Source organism: Panulirus ornatus, chromosome 42 (assembly GCF_036320965.1).
Source record: "Panulirus ornatus isolate Po-2019 chromosome 42, ASM3632096v1, whole genome shotgun sequence".
NCBI lineage: Eukaryota > Metazoa > Arthropoda > Malacostraca > Decapoda > Palinuridae > Panulirus > Panulirus ornatus.
In genome coordinates this window covers 25,952,040-25,970,632 of record NC_092265.1, presented here as the reverse complement: position 1 = coordinate 25,970,632, position 18,593 = coordinate 25,952,040, and the positions used below count along the sequence as shown (strand labels likewise).

Sequence of the window (18,593 nt, the reverse complement as noted above, 5' to 3'; positions counted from 1 at the left end):
AAACCGGGGTCGACGTGCTGTCAATGGATGAATCAGGGCATGTGGAGCGTCTGGGGTAAACCATGGAAGCGGAAGTGAATCATAGGGTGGGGGAGGGGGCGAAAATTCTGGGGGCCTTGAAGAATGTGTGGAAGTCGAGAACATTATCTCGGAAAGCAAAAATGGGTATGTTGAAGGAATAGTGGTTCCAACAATGTTGTATGGTTGCGAGGCGTGGGCTATGGATAGAGCTGTGCGCAGGAGGGTGGATGTGCTGGAAATGAGATGTTTGAGGACAATATGTGGTGTGAGGTGGTTTGATCGAGTAAGTAATGTAAGGTAAGAGAGATGTGTGGAAATAAAAAGAGCGTGGTTGAGAGAGCAGAAGAGGGTGTTTGAAGTGGTTTGGGCACATGGAGAGAATGAGTGAGGAAAGATTGACCAAGAGGATATATGTGTCGGAGGTGGAGGGAACGAGGAGAAGAGGGAGACCAAATTGGAGGTGGAAAGATGGAGTGAAAAAGATTTTGTGTGATCGGGGCCTGAACATGCAGGAGGGTGAAAGGAGTGCAAGGAATAGAGTGAATTGGATCGATGTGGTATACCGGGGTTGACGTGCTGTCAGTGGATTGAATCAAGGCATGTGAAGCGTCTGGGGTAAACCATGGAAGCGGAAGTGAATCATAGGGTGGGGGAGGGGGCGAAAATTCTGGGAGCCTTGAAGAATGTTTGGAAGTCGAGAACATTATCTCGGAAAGCAAAAATGGGTATGTTTGAAGGAATAGTGGTTCCAACAATGTTGTATGGTTGCGAGGCGTGGCTATGGATAGAGTTGTGCGCAGGAGGGTGGATGTGCTGGAAATGAGATGTTTGAGGACAATGTGTGGTGTGAGGTGGTTTGATCGAGTGAGTAACGTAAGGGTAAGAGAGATGTGTGGAAATAAAAAGAGCGTGGTTGAGAGAGCAGAAGAGGGTGTTTTGAAATGGTTTGGGCACATGGAGAGAATGAGTGAGGAAAGATTGACCAAGAGGATATATGTGTCGGAGGTGGAGGGAACGAGGAGAAGAGGGAGACCAAATTGGAGGTGGAAAGATGGAGTGAAAAAGATTTTGTGTGATCGGGGCCTGAACATGCAGGAGGGTGAAAGGAGGGCAAGGAATAGAGTGAATTGGATCGATGTGGTATACCGGGGTTGACGTGCTGTCAGTGGATTGAATCAAGGCATGTGAAGCGTCTGGGGTAAACCATGGAAAGCTGTGTAGGTATGTATATTTGCGTGTGTGGACGTATGTATATACATGTGTATGGGGGGGGTTGGGCCATTTCTTTCGTCTGTTTCCTTGCGCTACCTCGCAAACGCGGGAGACAGCGACAAAGCAAAATATATATATATATGGATGGGGTTGTTAGGGAGTTTTGGAAAGAGGGGCAAGTATGCAGTTTGTTGGGGATGAGAGAGCTTGGGAAGTGAGTCAGTTGTTGTTCGCTGATGATACAGCGCTGGTGGCTGATTCATGTGAGAAACTGCAGAAGCTGGTAACTGAGTTTGGTAAAGTGTGTGAAAGAAGAAAGCTAAGAGTAAATGTGAATAAGAGCAAGGTTATTAGGTACAGTAGGGTTGAGGGTCAAGTCAATTGGGAGGTAAGTTTGAATGGAGAAAAACTGGAGGAAGTGAAGTGTTTTAGATATCTGGGAGTGGATCTGGCAACGGATGGAACCATAGAAGCGGAAGTGAATCATAGGGTGGGGGAGGGGGCGAAAATTCTGGGAGCCTTGAAGAATGTTTGGAAGTCGAGAACATTGTCTCGGAAAGCAAAAATGGGTATGTTGAAGGAATAGTGGTTCCAACAATGTTGTATGGTTGCGAGGCGTGGGCTATGGATATAGTTGTGCGCAGGAGGGTGGATGTGCTGGAAATGAGATGTTTGAGGACAATATGTGGTGTGAGGTGGTTTGATCGAGTAAGTAATGTAAGGGTAAGAGAGATGTGTGGAAATAAAAAGAGTGTGGTTGAGAGAGCAGAAGAGGGTGTTTTGAAATGGTTTGGTCACATGGAGAGAATGAGTGAGGAAAGATTGACCAAGAGGATATATGTGTCAGAGGTGGAGGGAACGAGGAGAAGAGGGAGACCAAATTGGAGGTGGAAAGATGGAGTGAAAAAGATTTTGTGTGATCGGGGCCTGAACATGCAGGAGGGTGAAAGGCGTGCAAGGAATAGAGTGAATTGGAACGATGTGGTAAACCGGGGTCGACGTGCTGTCAGTAGATTGAACCAGGGCATGTGAAGCGTCTGGGGTAAACCATGGGAAGTTCTGTGGGGCCTGGATGTGGAAAGAGAGCTGTGGTTTCGGTGTATTATTACATGACAGCTGGAGACTGAGTGTGAACGAATGGGGCCTTCGTTGTCTTTTCCTAGCGGTACCTCGCACACATGAGGGGGGAGGGGGATGTTATTCCATGTGTGGCGATGTGGCGATGGGAATAAATAAAGGCCGACAGTATGAATTATGTACATGTGTATATATGTATATGTCTGTGTGTGTATATATATGTGTACATTGAGATGCATAGGTATGTATATTTGTGTGTGTGGACGTGTATGTATACACATGTGTATGTGGGTGGGTTGGGCCATTCTCTCGTCTGTTTCTTGCGCTACCTCGCTAACGCGGGAGACAGCGACAAAGCAAAATATATATATATATATATATATATATATATATATATATATATATATATATATATATATATATAGAGAGAGAGAGAGAGAGAGAGAGAGAGAGAGTGGTACATACGACTTCTTACCGTTATAGCTTGCGTGAAGGCGGGGCTAGCGCGTTGCGCTCACTGCTTCCCTGGGAAAATCTACACTTACGATGAGTGATCGATTTTAATTTTGCCACAATAGCGAGTATTTACTGTAGAAGCCTTGTGGGTGAAATGTGGTCAAGTTTTATGTGTGATGTGGAAATAGTATGATTTTGGAGGCAGCACACACATGTTGGCGAGACAGAGAGAAAAGACAGCTACTTGGGTCAAAAGAATGCAGCTGATTCACGGCACAGCCGTCACTAATACCTTCCCGATACCCTGGTGGGCAGTGCCGGTATTATACCTTTAAATAGAGAATTACTTAGTTACGCAGACCACACAGACCCAAGGCCCAATCGAGGTGGTCTGGCCACAACACTAAAAAGAAGTCCCCTTGTAAACAATAGAAGAAAAGAATAACAAAGCAATGGCTCCCTCCCCACCCTCCATTCCCTCCGGCACACGTCGGCAGGAAAACAAGTAGAAATATACAGCATTATTGATAATGAAGGAAATTTTATGGGAAAGTCATAAAGTAAAAGGAACATGAATATGTCATGCATGCCATCATCATCAGCATGCATCCTCTCACTTTTTGTTATAAAGACAATACTAAGTATAAACTTGAGCTCCAGCTTCTCGACTTACATGTCTATATTATTTCTGATGTTGAGGAATGATGCAGAAATTCTCAAATATTCTCTCAATAGGTGACACGAGTTAACCAATGTTGGGATGATACCGTAACATGGCCAGAGAGAGGTTGAGGAGGTAGCATGATGTACCACTGCGTTATTATGACTGATTAAAGAATTATTCAGTACCGGAGAAAGACAAGTGATGATTAAGCCTGATTTTGAATATATTAAGGATGTTGCTCTGAATGGCATTTTCTGGGAGTATATTCTATGCACCAATAATGTCACTAGTAAAGAAATTATCATACAGTTCAGATCAGCTCGGTGACCTCTAAGTTTTAGTCCATTTTTTTTCGTCGGTAATGCTGGGTATGGTACTGTAAAGAAATGTTCAATATCAACGGTGTTGAATCCTTCAAGTATTTTGAAACATTCTGTCAAATTACCCTGGAGGCTCCTCTTCCTTAGGCTACTAGAGCAAGGTTTATTCTCGCAGTCTCCCCTCATATGGTTAGCTACGCAAGGAGGGAATCAACTTAGTTGCTCTTCGATGCACTGCTTCCAATTTAGGAATGTCCCTACTTTAGGAGGGGGCCTAAAACTGCATTGCATATTCGAGGTGTAGTCTGTCTAGACTCAGGTATAGTGACAATATCACATCCTTGCTTGTGTACGTAAAGTTTCTTTTTATAAATCCTAACATCCTATTTGCTTTTTTGGCAGCATCATTGCAATGCTGGGAGAATGTGAAGTTACTGAAGATAGTGACCCGTGGATCTCTCACATTAAGGGTGTCCTTTATCTTGTGGCCCACCAAGTTCATAATCAATTTTTGTTTTTGTTTAGGTTTCCTGCTTGTAACAACTGGCGTATTGACGTTAAATGGCATTAGCCATTTACTAGACCATTCAGCATATAATCTAGATCCTCTTGTAATCTTACCTCGTCTTCATCAGATAATATGGTGTTGCCGATCTTTGTCATCTGCAAATTTGGACACTAGGTTCTTTAGCCCTACCTCAATATCTTTCATATAGATGATGAAAAGTATAGGGCCAAGTACGGATTCCTTGGGGACTCCACTAGTGACGGGTGACCATGGTGAGAGAGAGAGAGAGAGAGAGAGAGAGAGAGAGAGAGAGAGAGAGAGAGAGAGAGAGAGAGAGAGAGGACGCAGGGGTGTTTGGAGGAAGGGAGAGGGGGAGAGGCAAGAGGAACCTATCACTTGAACCTATTTGTGCTTATCCTGTGAACAGCTGGTGGGTGAGAGCTCCCGGTGGGGTCTCATCGCCGTGAGATTCCAAGAGAGAGAGAGAGAGAGAGAGAGAGAGAGAGAGAGAGAGAGAGAGAGAGAGAGAGAGCATATGACGTTATAATTTCCCGTAGAAAGTATATGCACAAAGGAAAAAAAAAAAGTCGTCACAAAAATGATATGGGAGCAGAGGGACTTGATGAACATTGTGGACGTGCTTATCTTGGGCATCTTCCCTGTAGATGAATACTTGTATCTTAGCAAGTTAGTTATCTTGGACACACAAGAGACGTACTTGATCCAAGGGTACATTTCGGTGGCCCGACCTTGGCCAGGTACGGCCCTGGGCTTAGGATAAGTGTTTTCTTAATTTACATTCGCCTGCTGTGGCTATCTCCCATGGCTGAGTTATAAAGAGGTTGTGTAGTGTATTTTTTTTTTTCCTTCACGCTATGTTGTTGGTTTTCCCTTGTCCTGTGATAGTTAATTATACTGTAGTCCACGGATGAATGATATTATGTATTTTAAATGTACAGAATAGACGACCCCGCCTGCAAGTGTTCGCAACTGTGAGCGAGTCGCTTTTGGATAGACTATCGTCGTGTGTTGGCCAGGTCCTTCTTACTCCAGAGGAGTCCATCATTTTCTTCTTTCTGTTTGAAGTACATAAACCTAACCCTCCATGGGTTGAATGATAATTATTATTATTATTATTATTATTATTATTATTATTATTATTATTATTAGTAGTAGTAGTAGTTGTAGTAATAATAGTAGTAGTAGTAGTTATATAATAATGATAATAATAATAATAATAATTTTTTTTTTTTTTTTTTTTCATACTATTCGCCATTTCCCGCGATAGCGAGGTAGCGTTAAGAACAGAGGACTGGGCCTTTTTTGGAATATCCTCACCTGGCCCCCTCTGTTCCTTCTTTTGGGGAAAAAAAAAAAAAAAAAAAAAAAATAATAATAATAATAATAATAATAATAATAATAATAATGATAATAATGATAATGATAATAATAATGATAATTATCATTATTTCACGATATACGGTACTACTAGTAAGAATTTTGTGCTGGTGTTTAGGGTATGAAGGTAAGTAAGGAGTAGGTGCGAGGGACTTGACCACGTTGTTGTGGGTATTGAGCAGTTGAGGGAAGCCTTCCTTCTCTTTGTCGAAAATGAAATTCTTCTTTCTTATATAAGATTTAAAGAGAATGGCATCATATATATGATCTGTGTCTGAGTCACCAGTTATTATGATTGCAATGTAAATTTTTCGGTGTTTGTACAGCAGGTAACTTAGTGACGTTTTGTTACTGTACAGTGTGTCTGTCGAACCTCGTTTTCTGTACATTGTAAATATTTTCGTTTTCAGACACTAAGTGTAAATGCATATGAACTAATTTTTCTCAAATATTCGAGTTTTTGATTGTATTTGTTCTATGTAGGAAGGTTGACGTAGATCAAATACGCTTTTGCATATGTTACATTCAGAACACATCATGCAATGATAACAGCAAATTGACATGATAAAGACACGTGTTTGTGGCTGATTCACCAAGGAAGATGAGGTCATCATTCTTTGACGTCATCATCCGGTGACGTCGTCTTGTGACGTAATGGACCTAGAGCCTCAGTGCTAAACCTGACCCTCCCAAGTATACAATGGTGACCTTGTTACTGAGGCTGGCGGGATGAAGACGCGCTGCTGACCAGTGCCTGCAGTGACGATCACAAGTGGAGTAATGTGAGTTTTCAGGGAGAAAAGATAACCAACTAGTAAACCTTTAGGATGAGCATGTCAGCAGATATCATGGTCTCGATGGCCTTTGACTTAGAATGACATGTACCGGGGTGACCACGCTTGGCTCCCATGGCCCTAGAATCCCTTGGATGGTGGCTTAGCGGAGCCGAGGTCAAGTGCGTGGGCCCTGGAAAAGAAAAATGTCCTCAGGAGCGGTGCAGCGGGAGCCCTCCGGGGCAAACCAGCGGGCTGGCTCCCCTCAGCAGTATTACCCTCATGGTCTGGATGCTACACACGCCTGCACGCAAAAAGAGGTGAGTGAGGTTGGGATTAGTGGGTAAGACTAGAGGGGCTAGGGTTGTAGGGGTTATTAAAGAGAGTGAAAGAAAAGAAAGCAGGGTTACCATGGGGAAAGAGGAAGGCGGGTGGCAGGGTTATCAAGGGGAAGGAGGAGAACCACTTGACGATCTGTGTGTTGAAGTAGGCAGGTAAGGCCAACTGCTGTTGAAATGAGCTGCAGCTCTCCCTCTGAACTTGAAACTGTTGTATTCTGTAATCTTTTGTCTTTCTCTTTCCTCATAATCTTCCCGTCTTTAAGAGTTAAGTTTACAAACACCTGCGGAGTTCAAATTAATCCTTCTTGCATTATTTGTTCGTACAACTCTTATATTACCTTTCCTCCAAGGTGCTCATATATATATATATATATATATATATATATATATATATATATATATATATATATATATATATATATATATTTTTTTTTTTTTCTTTTTTTTTTTTTGCTTTGTCGCTGTCTCCCGCGTTTGCGAGGTAGCGCAAGGAAACAGACGAAAGAAATGGCCCAACCCACCCCCATACACATGTATATACATACGTCCACACACGCAAATATACATACCTACACAGCTTTCCATGGTTTACCCCAGACGCTTCACATGCCCTGATTCAATCCACTGACAGCACGTCAACCCCGGTATACCACATCGATCCAATTCACTCTATTCCTTGCCCTCCTTTCACCCTCCTGCATGTTCAGGCCCCGATCACACAAAATCTTTTTCACTCCATCTTTCCACCTCCAATTTGGTCTACCACTTCTCGTTCCCTCCACCTCCGACACATATATCCTCTTGGTCAATCTTTCCTCACTCATTCTCTCCATGTGCCCAAACCATTTCAAAACACCCTCTTCTGCTCTCTCAACCACGCTCTTTTTATTTCCACACATCTCTCTTACCCTTACGTTACTTACTCGATCAAACCACCTCACACCACACATTGTCCTCAAACATCTCATTTCCAGCACATCCATCCTCCTGCGCACAACTCTATCCATAGCCCACGCCTCGCAACCATACAACATTGTTGGAACCACTATTCCTTCAAACATACCCATTTTTGCTTTCCGAGATAATGTTCTCGACTTCCACACATTCTTCAAGGCTCCCGGGATTTTCGCCCCCTCCCCCACCCCATGATCCACTTCCGCTTTCATGGTTCCGTGGAAACTATTGATGAGAAACTATTTATGTAATAACATTGGTGATTTCAGAGATCCACTGCAGTTTGCGCATTGTAAAAATAGGATTGTGCAGGATGTAAGTTTGACTTTCATGAATAAGATTGGCAAACATTTAGACAGACATAACTCAAAAGCAAGAATCTTATACATTGATTTTAGCTCTGCCTTTGATACAGTCAGCCACATATTTTGTTAAATATATTATTAGGGATTGATATAAACTGTATTTTAATGAAATGGATCTTCAGCTTTTTAACACAGAGGCTACAGTATACCAATATAGATAACGCTAAGAGTATCATTTTTACCAATACAGGTGCATCCCAGGGATGTGTTATGTCCCCCACTTTGTTCACTTTGTATACTGATGACTGTAGAAATGTTTTTTGCTACTGCACTAATTTAAAATGATACTTTACTCAAGAATAATTGTAAATGATGATTGAAATGATGATATTGCACAGTTTAGTTGAAAAGCGGATGGAACCATGGAAGCGGAAGTGTCACAGGGTGGGGGAGGGGGCGAAGGTTCTAGGAGCATTGAAGAATGTGTGGAAGGTGAGAACATTATTTTGGAAAGCAAAAATGGGTATGTTTGAAGGAAAAGTGGTTCCAGCAATGTTATATGGTTGCAAGGCATGGGCTGTAAATAGAGTCGTGCGGAGGAGGGTGGGTGTGTTGGAAATGAGATGTTTAAGAACAATATGTGGTGTGAGGTGATTTGATAGAGTAAGTAATGAAAGGGTAAGAGAGATGTGTGGTAATAAAATGAGTGTGGTTGAGAGAGCAGAAGAAGGTGTTTTGAAATGGTTTGGTCACATGGAGAGAATGAGTGAGGAAAGATTGAGAAAGATTATATGTGCGTCAGAGGTGGAGGGAACGAGGACAAGTGGGAGACCAAAATGGAGGTGGAAAGATGGAGTGAAAAAGATTTTGAGCGATCAGGGCCTGAACATGCAGGAGGGCGAAAGGCGTGCAAGGAATAGTGAAGTGGAATGATGTGGTATACCGGGGTCGACATGCTGTCAGTGGATTGAACCGGGGCATGTGAAGAGTCTGGGGTAAAGTATGGAAAGTTTTCTGGAGCCTGGATGTGGAAAGGGAGCTGTGTTTTCGGTACATTATACATGATAGCTAGAGAATGAATGTGAACGAATGTGGCCTTTGTTGTCTTTTCCTAGCGCTACCTCGCACGCATGCAGGGGGGAGGGGGTTGTCATTTCATGTGTGGCAGGTGGCGACGGGAATGAATAAAGGCAGCAAGTATGAATTATGTGCATGTGTATACATGTATGTCTGTGTATGTATATATATGTATAATTTGAAATATATAGGTATGTATATGTGCGTGTGTGGACGTGTATGTGGGTGGGTTGGGCAATTCTTTTGTCTGTTTCCTTGTGCTACCAAGCTAATGGGGGAGACAGCGACAAAGTATAATAATTGAATGATGAATATTTATGTATATAAATTCACAATACTTAATCGTCGTCTCCCGCATTAGCGAGGTAGCGCAAGGAAACAGACGAAAGAATAACCCAACCCACCCACATACACATGTATATACATAATCCCTGACACACGCATATATGAATACATTTCAATGTAAACATACATAGAAGTACACAGACATATACATATATACACATGTACATATTCATACTTGCTGCCTTTATCCATTCCCATCACCAACCCACCTCACAAGAGATAGCACACACACACACACACACACACACCATAAGGTAGCACCAGGAAAAGACCAAAAAAAGGCCACATTCGTTCACACTCAGTCTCTAGCTGTCATGTGTAATGCACCGAAACCACAACTGCCTTTCCACATCTAGGCCCCACAAAACTTTCCATGGTTTACCCTAGACACTTCACATACCCTGGTTCAATCCATTGACAGCATGTCGACCCCGGTATACCACATCATTCCAATTCACTCTATTCCTTGCATGCCTTTCACCCTCCTGCATGTTCAGGCCCTGATCGCTCAAAATCTTTTTCACTCCATCTTTCCACCTTCAATTTGGTCTCCTACTTCTCGTTCCCTCCACCATTGACACATATATCCTCTTGGTCAATCTTTCCTCACTCATTCTCTCCATGTGACCAAACTATTTCAAAACACCCTCTTCTGCTTTCTCAACCACACTCTTTTCATTACCACACATCTCTCTTACCTTTTCATTACTTACTCGATCAAACCACCCTGTGTTCACCTCCCATATCACCCCATCCATAAACAGATTAAACAGCCATGGTGACATCATACATCCTTACCAAATACCCACTTCACCTGGAACTACTTGCCTTATCTTTTCCTACTCACACACATCCCATACTGTCTTAGTAAAAATTCATTACTGTGTTTAGTAGCTTTCTTCCCAAACCATATATTCATGATATGCCACAAAGCATCTTTTGATACCTATCATATGCTTTCCAGATCCATATATTTAATATAAAACAATAAGAAAGAAAGAAAGAAAGAAAGAAAGAAAGAAAGACCAGACTGTTAAATATGGAAAAAGGTCATAATTGTAAGAATTAAAGAAACGGCATGTACTGAAATTCTCAGGCACCAATTCATGTATATTATGATGCAACTTGATAAAGCTTTTGTAGAAGTTCTCTGATATTAATTGAACTATAATACTGAAAATCTTTTATACAGAGGCAACAGATGACAAAATCAATGTCTACTGTTCATGGAAAAAGCTTGGTTCAGTACATGAACAAAAATCTAATTTGTGTTATAAATGACTGTTTGAACTACTTTAATATGTTTCCCAATGAAGATAAATATTTTTTACCCAAAGCTTTGTAGCTAGATCTTTATTACCAAAGCAAAGTGTCTTTGAACTTATTTCATACATTTTCAATCCAAGATCAAGACACCTCTTTCAGTGTCCATTTTGACGATGTCAGCACCATCTTTAAGACTTCTAGAAGAGTTCTAATATCAAAAGTCCTGTTCTTAGAAAAGTTTCCCCAGAGCCCCACTCTAATTTTTTTATCAAGTAATCAGAGAATCATTTTAGAGACTTTTCTTTAATGCTTTTACCTACAAGACAGTTAAGAGTTGCATATGGAGCTGCAAATTCAACTTTTTTTAAAAATCTACAAAGGTTAGAAGGTCTCACAGTAAATGCATAAGAACATTAGCAAAACAGCTATGCCTGAGCCCTTAACCTGTGATACTTTGGGAAAGGAGCCAATTTTCCACTGTAGTTGGGCAGACATCATGCATTTTGCCATCTAATTTGTACATGACAGTCAGGGGCCAGATCTTGACTTGTCCAGCCCACCAGACTTACAGACAGGTGCATTGTTTGCTTGAAAGGTTAGATAATTGGGTTTAAAGTTAGTTGTTCCCTTACTGCATCCAAGTTCTTAACATGGAATAAATCACCATATCTTTACCTGGAGCAGTGTCTGAACTCAAGTGCCTCGTAACAGTAAGCTCAACCAAAGTGAAGTAGTGATCCATATCATCCTCGAGAAGAATAGCCTGGTACACTTCATGTTTGTATGGAAACAGTCCGTTTGTCAGCCTACAATGGAAATAGATTGCTGCTCATCCTTCAGGATGCAAATTTCTTTGGAAAAGTTTCCATATAGCATACAGGATCTATGTCAACTGGGTTGTTTCTTTTACCAGCAACAACTCTCAGTTATATTTTCCACACTGGATAATGATGAGTGACAAAAGCCAAACATTACTCAAGCCATTTCTGATATGTAATTTGCCATTCTCTTTTTCAAACCATGTGCCTCAGTTGTCTGAGATGATTATGCTATTCCTTTGATGTTTCTTACATTTTTGAACAAGGGAATTGTTAATACCTTTCACTCATTTGACCTCACTGTTATAGTATTACTAATCACTCCTTATGTGTAATGAAAACTTTTTTTCTAATATATGTCCTTTTTAGCATTCTTTCTTTTATTACATGTGAGGTCAAGGTAACTGGCCTTTACTCATTAGGTATTAGCTTGCATCCTCCTTAGTGTTCTTTATTTGTGTTATATATTTGCAGTTTTGCTTTCATTCAGTCTTTGCCTCGACATGATTATCATTAGTTTTGTTGCTGATATCTTTTTGCCTCAACAGTAACATCATTAGTTTTGTTATTGATGTCTTAGTTTTCTTCTGAATATAGTTAGGTTTCCATCTGGTTCCAAAGCTGAATTTCCTATGAGCTGATCATTGGGTCTGAATATATCATGTCCCAATATCTCACTAGCTATGAGAGTATTTTCATCATGTTGGTTTAACAGTTTGTTATTTAATTTCCCATTGCATTTTGAGATGACTGCCAATTTGTATTGTTCAGTTAACATCTTGCAAATCTCCTTGGGGTCATTTTCATACTTTTATCTCACTTTAAGGGTTCAGTCTCTAATTTCTTGTTTTTTCTTTGTTCATACATGTGAACAGTAACTTTTGAATCATTTCTTGTTCTGTGTAACATTCTCTTTTATTCACATTCTCTTTTCGTCAATGGGCTTTCATGATTTCTACTTACATGCTCTTTATTTTCTCATCCAACTTTCATGTTCCTCATTGCTATCCTTTTCTTCTTTTTCCTAACTCTTATTCTATAGATAGAAAGGGAGATACAGAGAAAAAGAAAAACATAGATAAGAGAAGAGACAAGCTAAGAGTCACAGGAGAGAGTATGTAAAATGAATAAGACCACGAGATATGTATGCAGATAGGGAGAAGAACATATAGAATACTGCAGACAGGAAGGCAGTGATAGTTGAAATATTTAGCTAATCACAGTTAGTTTTATACTATCATGAGAGAGAAGAATATTTCTTTGAATGACTTCATTTAATACTTTTTACATTCATTCATCATACCACATTTATATTCTTATTCTGAAAGTGAGTAGTGAGTAAGGAAAGACTGAGTTATACCTGCTTTGAATATAGGTTTTTCTAAATTGGTATGTCATCCTTATACTACAAGCCTTCAGATTTTATGAATTAAGCTACGTATAATATTTCTATTAATTTTTTATCTGATTTTATATTTTTTCATGTTTTGAATTGTCATGAACTCCAGTTTAACTCATATTGCAGTGACTGGCTGTGTAATATATCATGATAAATGTGCTTAGTTTATCAGTGCTATGAATCAACTAATATAACTTGCAGATTATTTTATTCCATCTTAGTCAAGTATTAGTGATAATAATGAATGAATGACAGCCTTTTCAGGATTTTGTCTTTAATTGCTTGAAGAAATGGTATTTTTTTTCTACATTTTCAGTTTTTCTTTCATGACATAATCATGTTATTCTTTTGGACATCTTTGGTTTTATTCTCTTAGTCATTTAATTGTGTTTTTGAAGACTGATTTCAGTTTGGGTTGTACCTTTCTAACTGTAATTCAGCTGTTGATAGAACATTTTGATAAAAACTGGGCAGTACCAATAACTTTTATTTGTGTCCATAAAGACTTTCCAGTTAACTGCTAAAATCCTTTTTTGACTCTCAGTAATGAGAAGTTTTACATTCTTGCTGAACTTCTCTGTGAATCCCATAGAAGAACTCTCACTTGATTCGTTACCATAATTATCAGTTTACTCTTCAAGAGGTTTTGCCTTACTTCCAGGAAAACACGTGCTTTGATGTGGAAAACTCCTTTGACTTTACCAAAATAGTCTCTTTTTATATAGGTTGAAACAGGGAGCCCAAGCAACCTTCAAAGCACTACTAAAGGACTTAAATTCCTGGAATATGATATTTGAAGCATCCACACCTAACAGTTGATATTGTTGTCGACAGCTACATCTGGCAGCACTGGGGTCATTGAAGGGGGAGATTCTGGAATTATCCTCAAGACTCAAGATGATCTCTCAGGAGCGGGACATTTTGGAGAAGACTCTCACTGTGACACAGGTAAGCCTTTGCTTTTATGTTAAATCTTCTATCTGATGTCCCCATCACAAATGTGTTTTGTGTGAAAACTTTTCTTGATTTCCATCAAATGAATGAAACCTCTAGTGCAGTCTTTCTCCTACTTGCAGGTTTTCTCCTCAATTTTCTGTCTCAAATAAGTAAACCCCCTTACTTCCTTGCCTGCTGGTCAGTTTCCTTCCTCTCATACTTTACAAACCATTCCTTTCCGTACCACAGGTCTGTCTTCTCCTTTCCAAATGCCATTCATTTATTTTGCGTAGGTGATCTCTTTTGCCTGTTACAGGTCACTTCTCATCCTTCCACATATATATTTGATCCTGAATACTGGTCAGTTATGTTGCTTTCTACACTTTGGCCTTTTCTTCTAGCAGGCCAGTCCTCAGTCTTTCAAATGTTTTACAGGTCATTTCTCTCTCCCTTACATGTCAATCTTTTGCCTTTCATATGTCAGTCCTTTCCCTCCCTTAGGATACAACTCTCCCTCCAGCAAGGCAATTTTCTCCCTACCTCTCAAAGATAGCTTCTGATTCATAACAGTAGGAGTAATTCTTTAATAATCACTGTTTGCAACCTTGCCAATCTGCATCATATATCTTCACTCTTCTAGGTTTCTGGAGGCTCCCACTTGAGGTCCTTCATAAATGCATAGGCATAAAAGATGTAATAGGTATACAGGTTGACTATCCCTTATCTGAAATGCTTGGGACCAGAAGTGTTTCAGATTTTGGAATATTTGCATATACATAATGAGATATGTGGAAAACAGGATAGTATGGAAACAAACAGGTTAGAGCTGAGACATACCTCAATATTTTGACCATTCACTGGTCTTCCTCAGGAGATTCGGTGGGACTGTGTTCCCCAGCAAGTAATAGTCATCTGGTCAGATGCCTTGGCATGTTGCTTTCTGATTGGATCGCTTGTCGTGCTGCCTCCACCCATTAACAGTGATCTCTGCTGCCTGATGTGACCAGCAGATGCATCTAGACCTTGTGTTGATGTTGTTCTTAATCCCTTTCTCTAGGTAAACTCTCGCACTATCACTAAACGGTTTACCACTTGCCACTGTTTAGCGATAGTGTGAGAGCTTACCTAGAGGAAGAGGTTAAGAACAATATTAACACAAGGTTTGGGTTTATCTGCTGGTTGCATAAGGTAGTGGAGATTGCTGTGAATGGGTGGAGGCAGCAGGACAAGGGATTCAATCAGAAAGTGACATGCTAAAGCGCCCTACCAAGTGACTATTACTTGCTGGGAAACATATTCCTGTTGAATGCTGGAATGAGTATTTCCTGAGGAAGACCATTGAATGGTCAAAATGTTGAGGTATGTCTCAGCTCTAACCCATTTGTTTACATACCATCCTGTTTTCCACATTTGTCATGATGGATAACAGATAATGAAATATCTTGGGGATGGGACCCAAGTCTAAACACAAAATCCATTTATGTTTCATATACAACTTATACACATAGCCTGAAAATAATGTATACAATGCTTTTTTTATAATTTTGTACATGAAACAAAGTTTGTGTAACACTGAACCATCAGAAAGCTAAGGTGTCACGATCTCAGCTGTCCATGTGGACAATATGTGGTTGTTTGACATCACCTTTATTCCTGACTTTGAATTTACATGCTGCTGATAGGCAATTATCTTCTTACATTTATTCATACAGAGCAGAGAATAAGCAAAAAACAAAGTGGGTAATGCACGTAGGTCTTGTGGTGATGATGGTTTGTAACAAATTGGCACCAACAGAGTGTCAGAGACCAGCATGAACAACTGAAGTGAGGTGTGGAATTTTCCACTTGTATGTCATGTCGCCTCTCAAAAAGTTATGGATTTTGGAGCATTTTGGATTTTCAGATTAGGGATGTTCAACCTGTACTGAAAATTGATATGTCAGAGCTAATCAGTACTGTACATAATTAAAACATGAATGAAGGCATCATAGAAGTGTTAAAATTACATGATGTATTTGACTTATGTATAATAATCAAGCATGTTACAACATTAAGAGAGGGAGCTCTGTATATGGTTGTTGCATTTTATTAGATTATATTTCAATTGATCAATAAGCTGTCTTGTACAAGAGATATGTACATGGGATTACTAATGTGGACTTTTATGTCACCCACACATTTCTTCTTCACAGATTTTTATGATACTTTACTCAGGAATTTTCTAACTTAAACTGCATATACAAGAATCCTTTGAAGGCATTTCTCTTTATGCATTCCATCCCTTACAAAGTTTCTTTAAGTTGCCCAGAGAATGGTGTCATTTTGCCTGCCTTGCTCTTCTGTACTTAAGAGTACAGTAAACCCTGTTCTCATGGACTTCATCATAGCTGTATTGATTTTCTAACAGATCCTCTGTATCTCGTCAGACTAAGTTTGGATCTAATATAAAATTTTGTGAAAGTTCGGTAACTTGGTACATTACAAATTTAATCCAGTAAGGTAAGGATCCATAGTATGAGTCTGAGATGTAATGGAATAGTTCATTAATTCCTGACCTCAGTCTGGGACTTTGGGCATCAAGAGAACATATAACAGCCTGTTATGCATCACCTCCATACATTTTTCCTTTATTTCACTGATATACAATGCTCTCTCCACACAATAGCAAATTTTGTACCTTTGCACCTACAAAGGTGGTTTAAGTATACATTTTCAGATGAAACAAGACCAAGCTGGATAACTGCCCTTGAGTTTGAGGTAAATGTATGCTTGTTCAACACATAAACAAACTTGGTGTGCATGTTCTCATGCAATTGCAGTGTTTTTGTGTTGCAAAATCTGTCTTTTTGTATTACTCTATGGCAAATAAGATTGATGTCAATTTTACACATACTAAGAATCCAGGAAAAATCTGAGCGTTACTGATAAGCTGAAAGTTATTGAGCATCATGAACATGGGGAGAATAGCTTGTGCCTCATGCACACCCTATTTCTAACCAGGAAGTGATTCAGAGTAATCTTTACTGGTTCCTTAATTCCTCCAGCCTTAAAGTGAGGGGATGACCTAACAGGGCTAGTTTATAGTTCACTCATTAATTTATGAACTCCATGTGCCCATGGAGGAATATTTGGGTTGTAATAGAATTTAGCTTCCAACACACCATCCCTCATTTTAATTAGTCCATTAGAATGTGGTTTTACTGTACTTCATCCTTAACCTCCCTTCGATTCTATATATTTCGGCATTAGGAGAGGGTGTGCATGTTTTCCTCTGCAGTTTCTGCATCTGAAAAGCTAAGGATAATAAGTGGGGAGTGAAATTATTATGCATTTATTCTTGATTTTGCCTTACTTTCCTACTTCTGCATCCTGCAGTTGGAGAAGGTTCGTGTAGAACGAGAGAGTGAGGACCGGCTTGACTCACAGGCACAGCGGTATGAAGAGCGCCTAACAGAACTTCACTCTGTCATTGCTGAACTCTCCCGCAAGATCGACCAGCAGCGGATCAATGTGATAGCTGAGGAGGAGGTGGCAGTAGAGGAGTATTCACAATCAGAACTCTCACATGATCAACATGAAGCCACAGGTAAAGATGAACTGGGTTTGGGAAATATGTGTAGGGTTTTTTCTTTAATATTGTTTAACATGGCATGGGCAAAAACACACCTGAGTCAAAGGCCATCTTGGGTGAAGGAAAAAATTTAGAGAAAAAAGTGTATGTTTGGAAGTAAGCATGGCTGTGTAAATGATTGTATAGACCTGACTTTTAATGTTATAAAAAAGGTTACAGGTAGAAAGGAAAACAGGAAGTGTAGCTGCTTGAGGGAAGAAGGAAGAACCATAGCAGTAAGTTCTGAAGAGTCTATTCTCCACACTGAAACTGCAGACAGTAGCAGCCAGATGCATGCCATGGGTCCAAACCTTCCCAGGAATACTCAACAAACTTTTTTTTTTTTTTTTTTTTTTATACTTTGTCGCTGTCTCCCGCATTTGCGAGGTAGCGCAAGGAAACAGACGAAAGAAATGGCCCACCCCCCCCCATACACATGTATATACATACGTCCACACACGCAAATATACATACCTACACAGCTTTCCATGGTTTACCCCAGACGCTTCACATGCCTTGATTCAATCCACTGACAGCACGTCAACCCCGGTATACCACATCGCTCCAATTCACTCTATTCCTTGCCCTCCTTTCACCCTCCTGCATGTTCAGGCCCCGATCACACAAAATCTTTTTCACTCCATCTTTCCACCTCCAATTTGGTCTCCCTCTTCTCCTTGCTCCCTCCACCTCCGACACATATATCCTCTTGGTCAATCTTTCCTCACTCATCCTCTCCATGTGCCCAAACCACTTCAAAACACCCTCTTCTGCTCTCTCAACCACGCTCTTTTTATTTCCACACATCTCTCTTACCCTTACGTTACTCACTCGATCAAACCACCTCACACCACACATTGTCCTCAAACATCTCATTTCCAGCACATCCATCCTCCTGCGCACAACTCTATCCATAGCCCACGCCTCGCAACCATACAACATTGTAATTTGAGCACTCACCTTTATCCCCTTTGCCTTTGTACAATGGCACTATGCAAGCATTCTGCCAATCCTCAGGCACCTCACCATGAATCATACATACATTAAATAACCTTACCAACCAGTCAACAATACAGTCACCCCCTTTTTTAATAAATTCCACTGCAATACCAT

At 40.2% G+C, this 18,593-nt stretch overlaps 1 protein-coding gene across 2 annotated transcripts in view; it reads left to right on the top strand.

The window, feature by feature from the left end:
• Positions 1–18,593, top strand: part of LOC139761990 (colorectal mutant cancer protein) — a 245,792-nt gene that overhangs the window by 125,591 nt on the left and 101,608 nt on the right. For both annotated transcript variants that reach the window (XM_071686767.1, XM_071686769.1), the window contains exons 5-6: positions 13,769–13,882; positions 17,246–17,456. In XM_071686767.1, the coding sequence (XP_071542868.1) occupies positions 13,769–13,882; positions 17,246–17,456 (325 nt within the window). The remainder of the gene's footprint in view (positions 1–13,768; positions 13,883–17,245; positions 17,457–18,593) is intronic.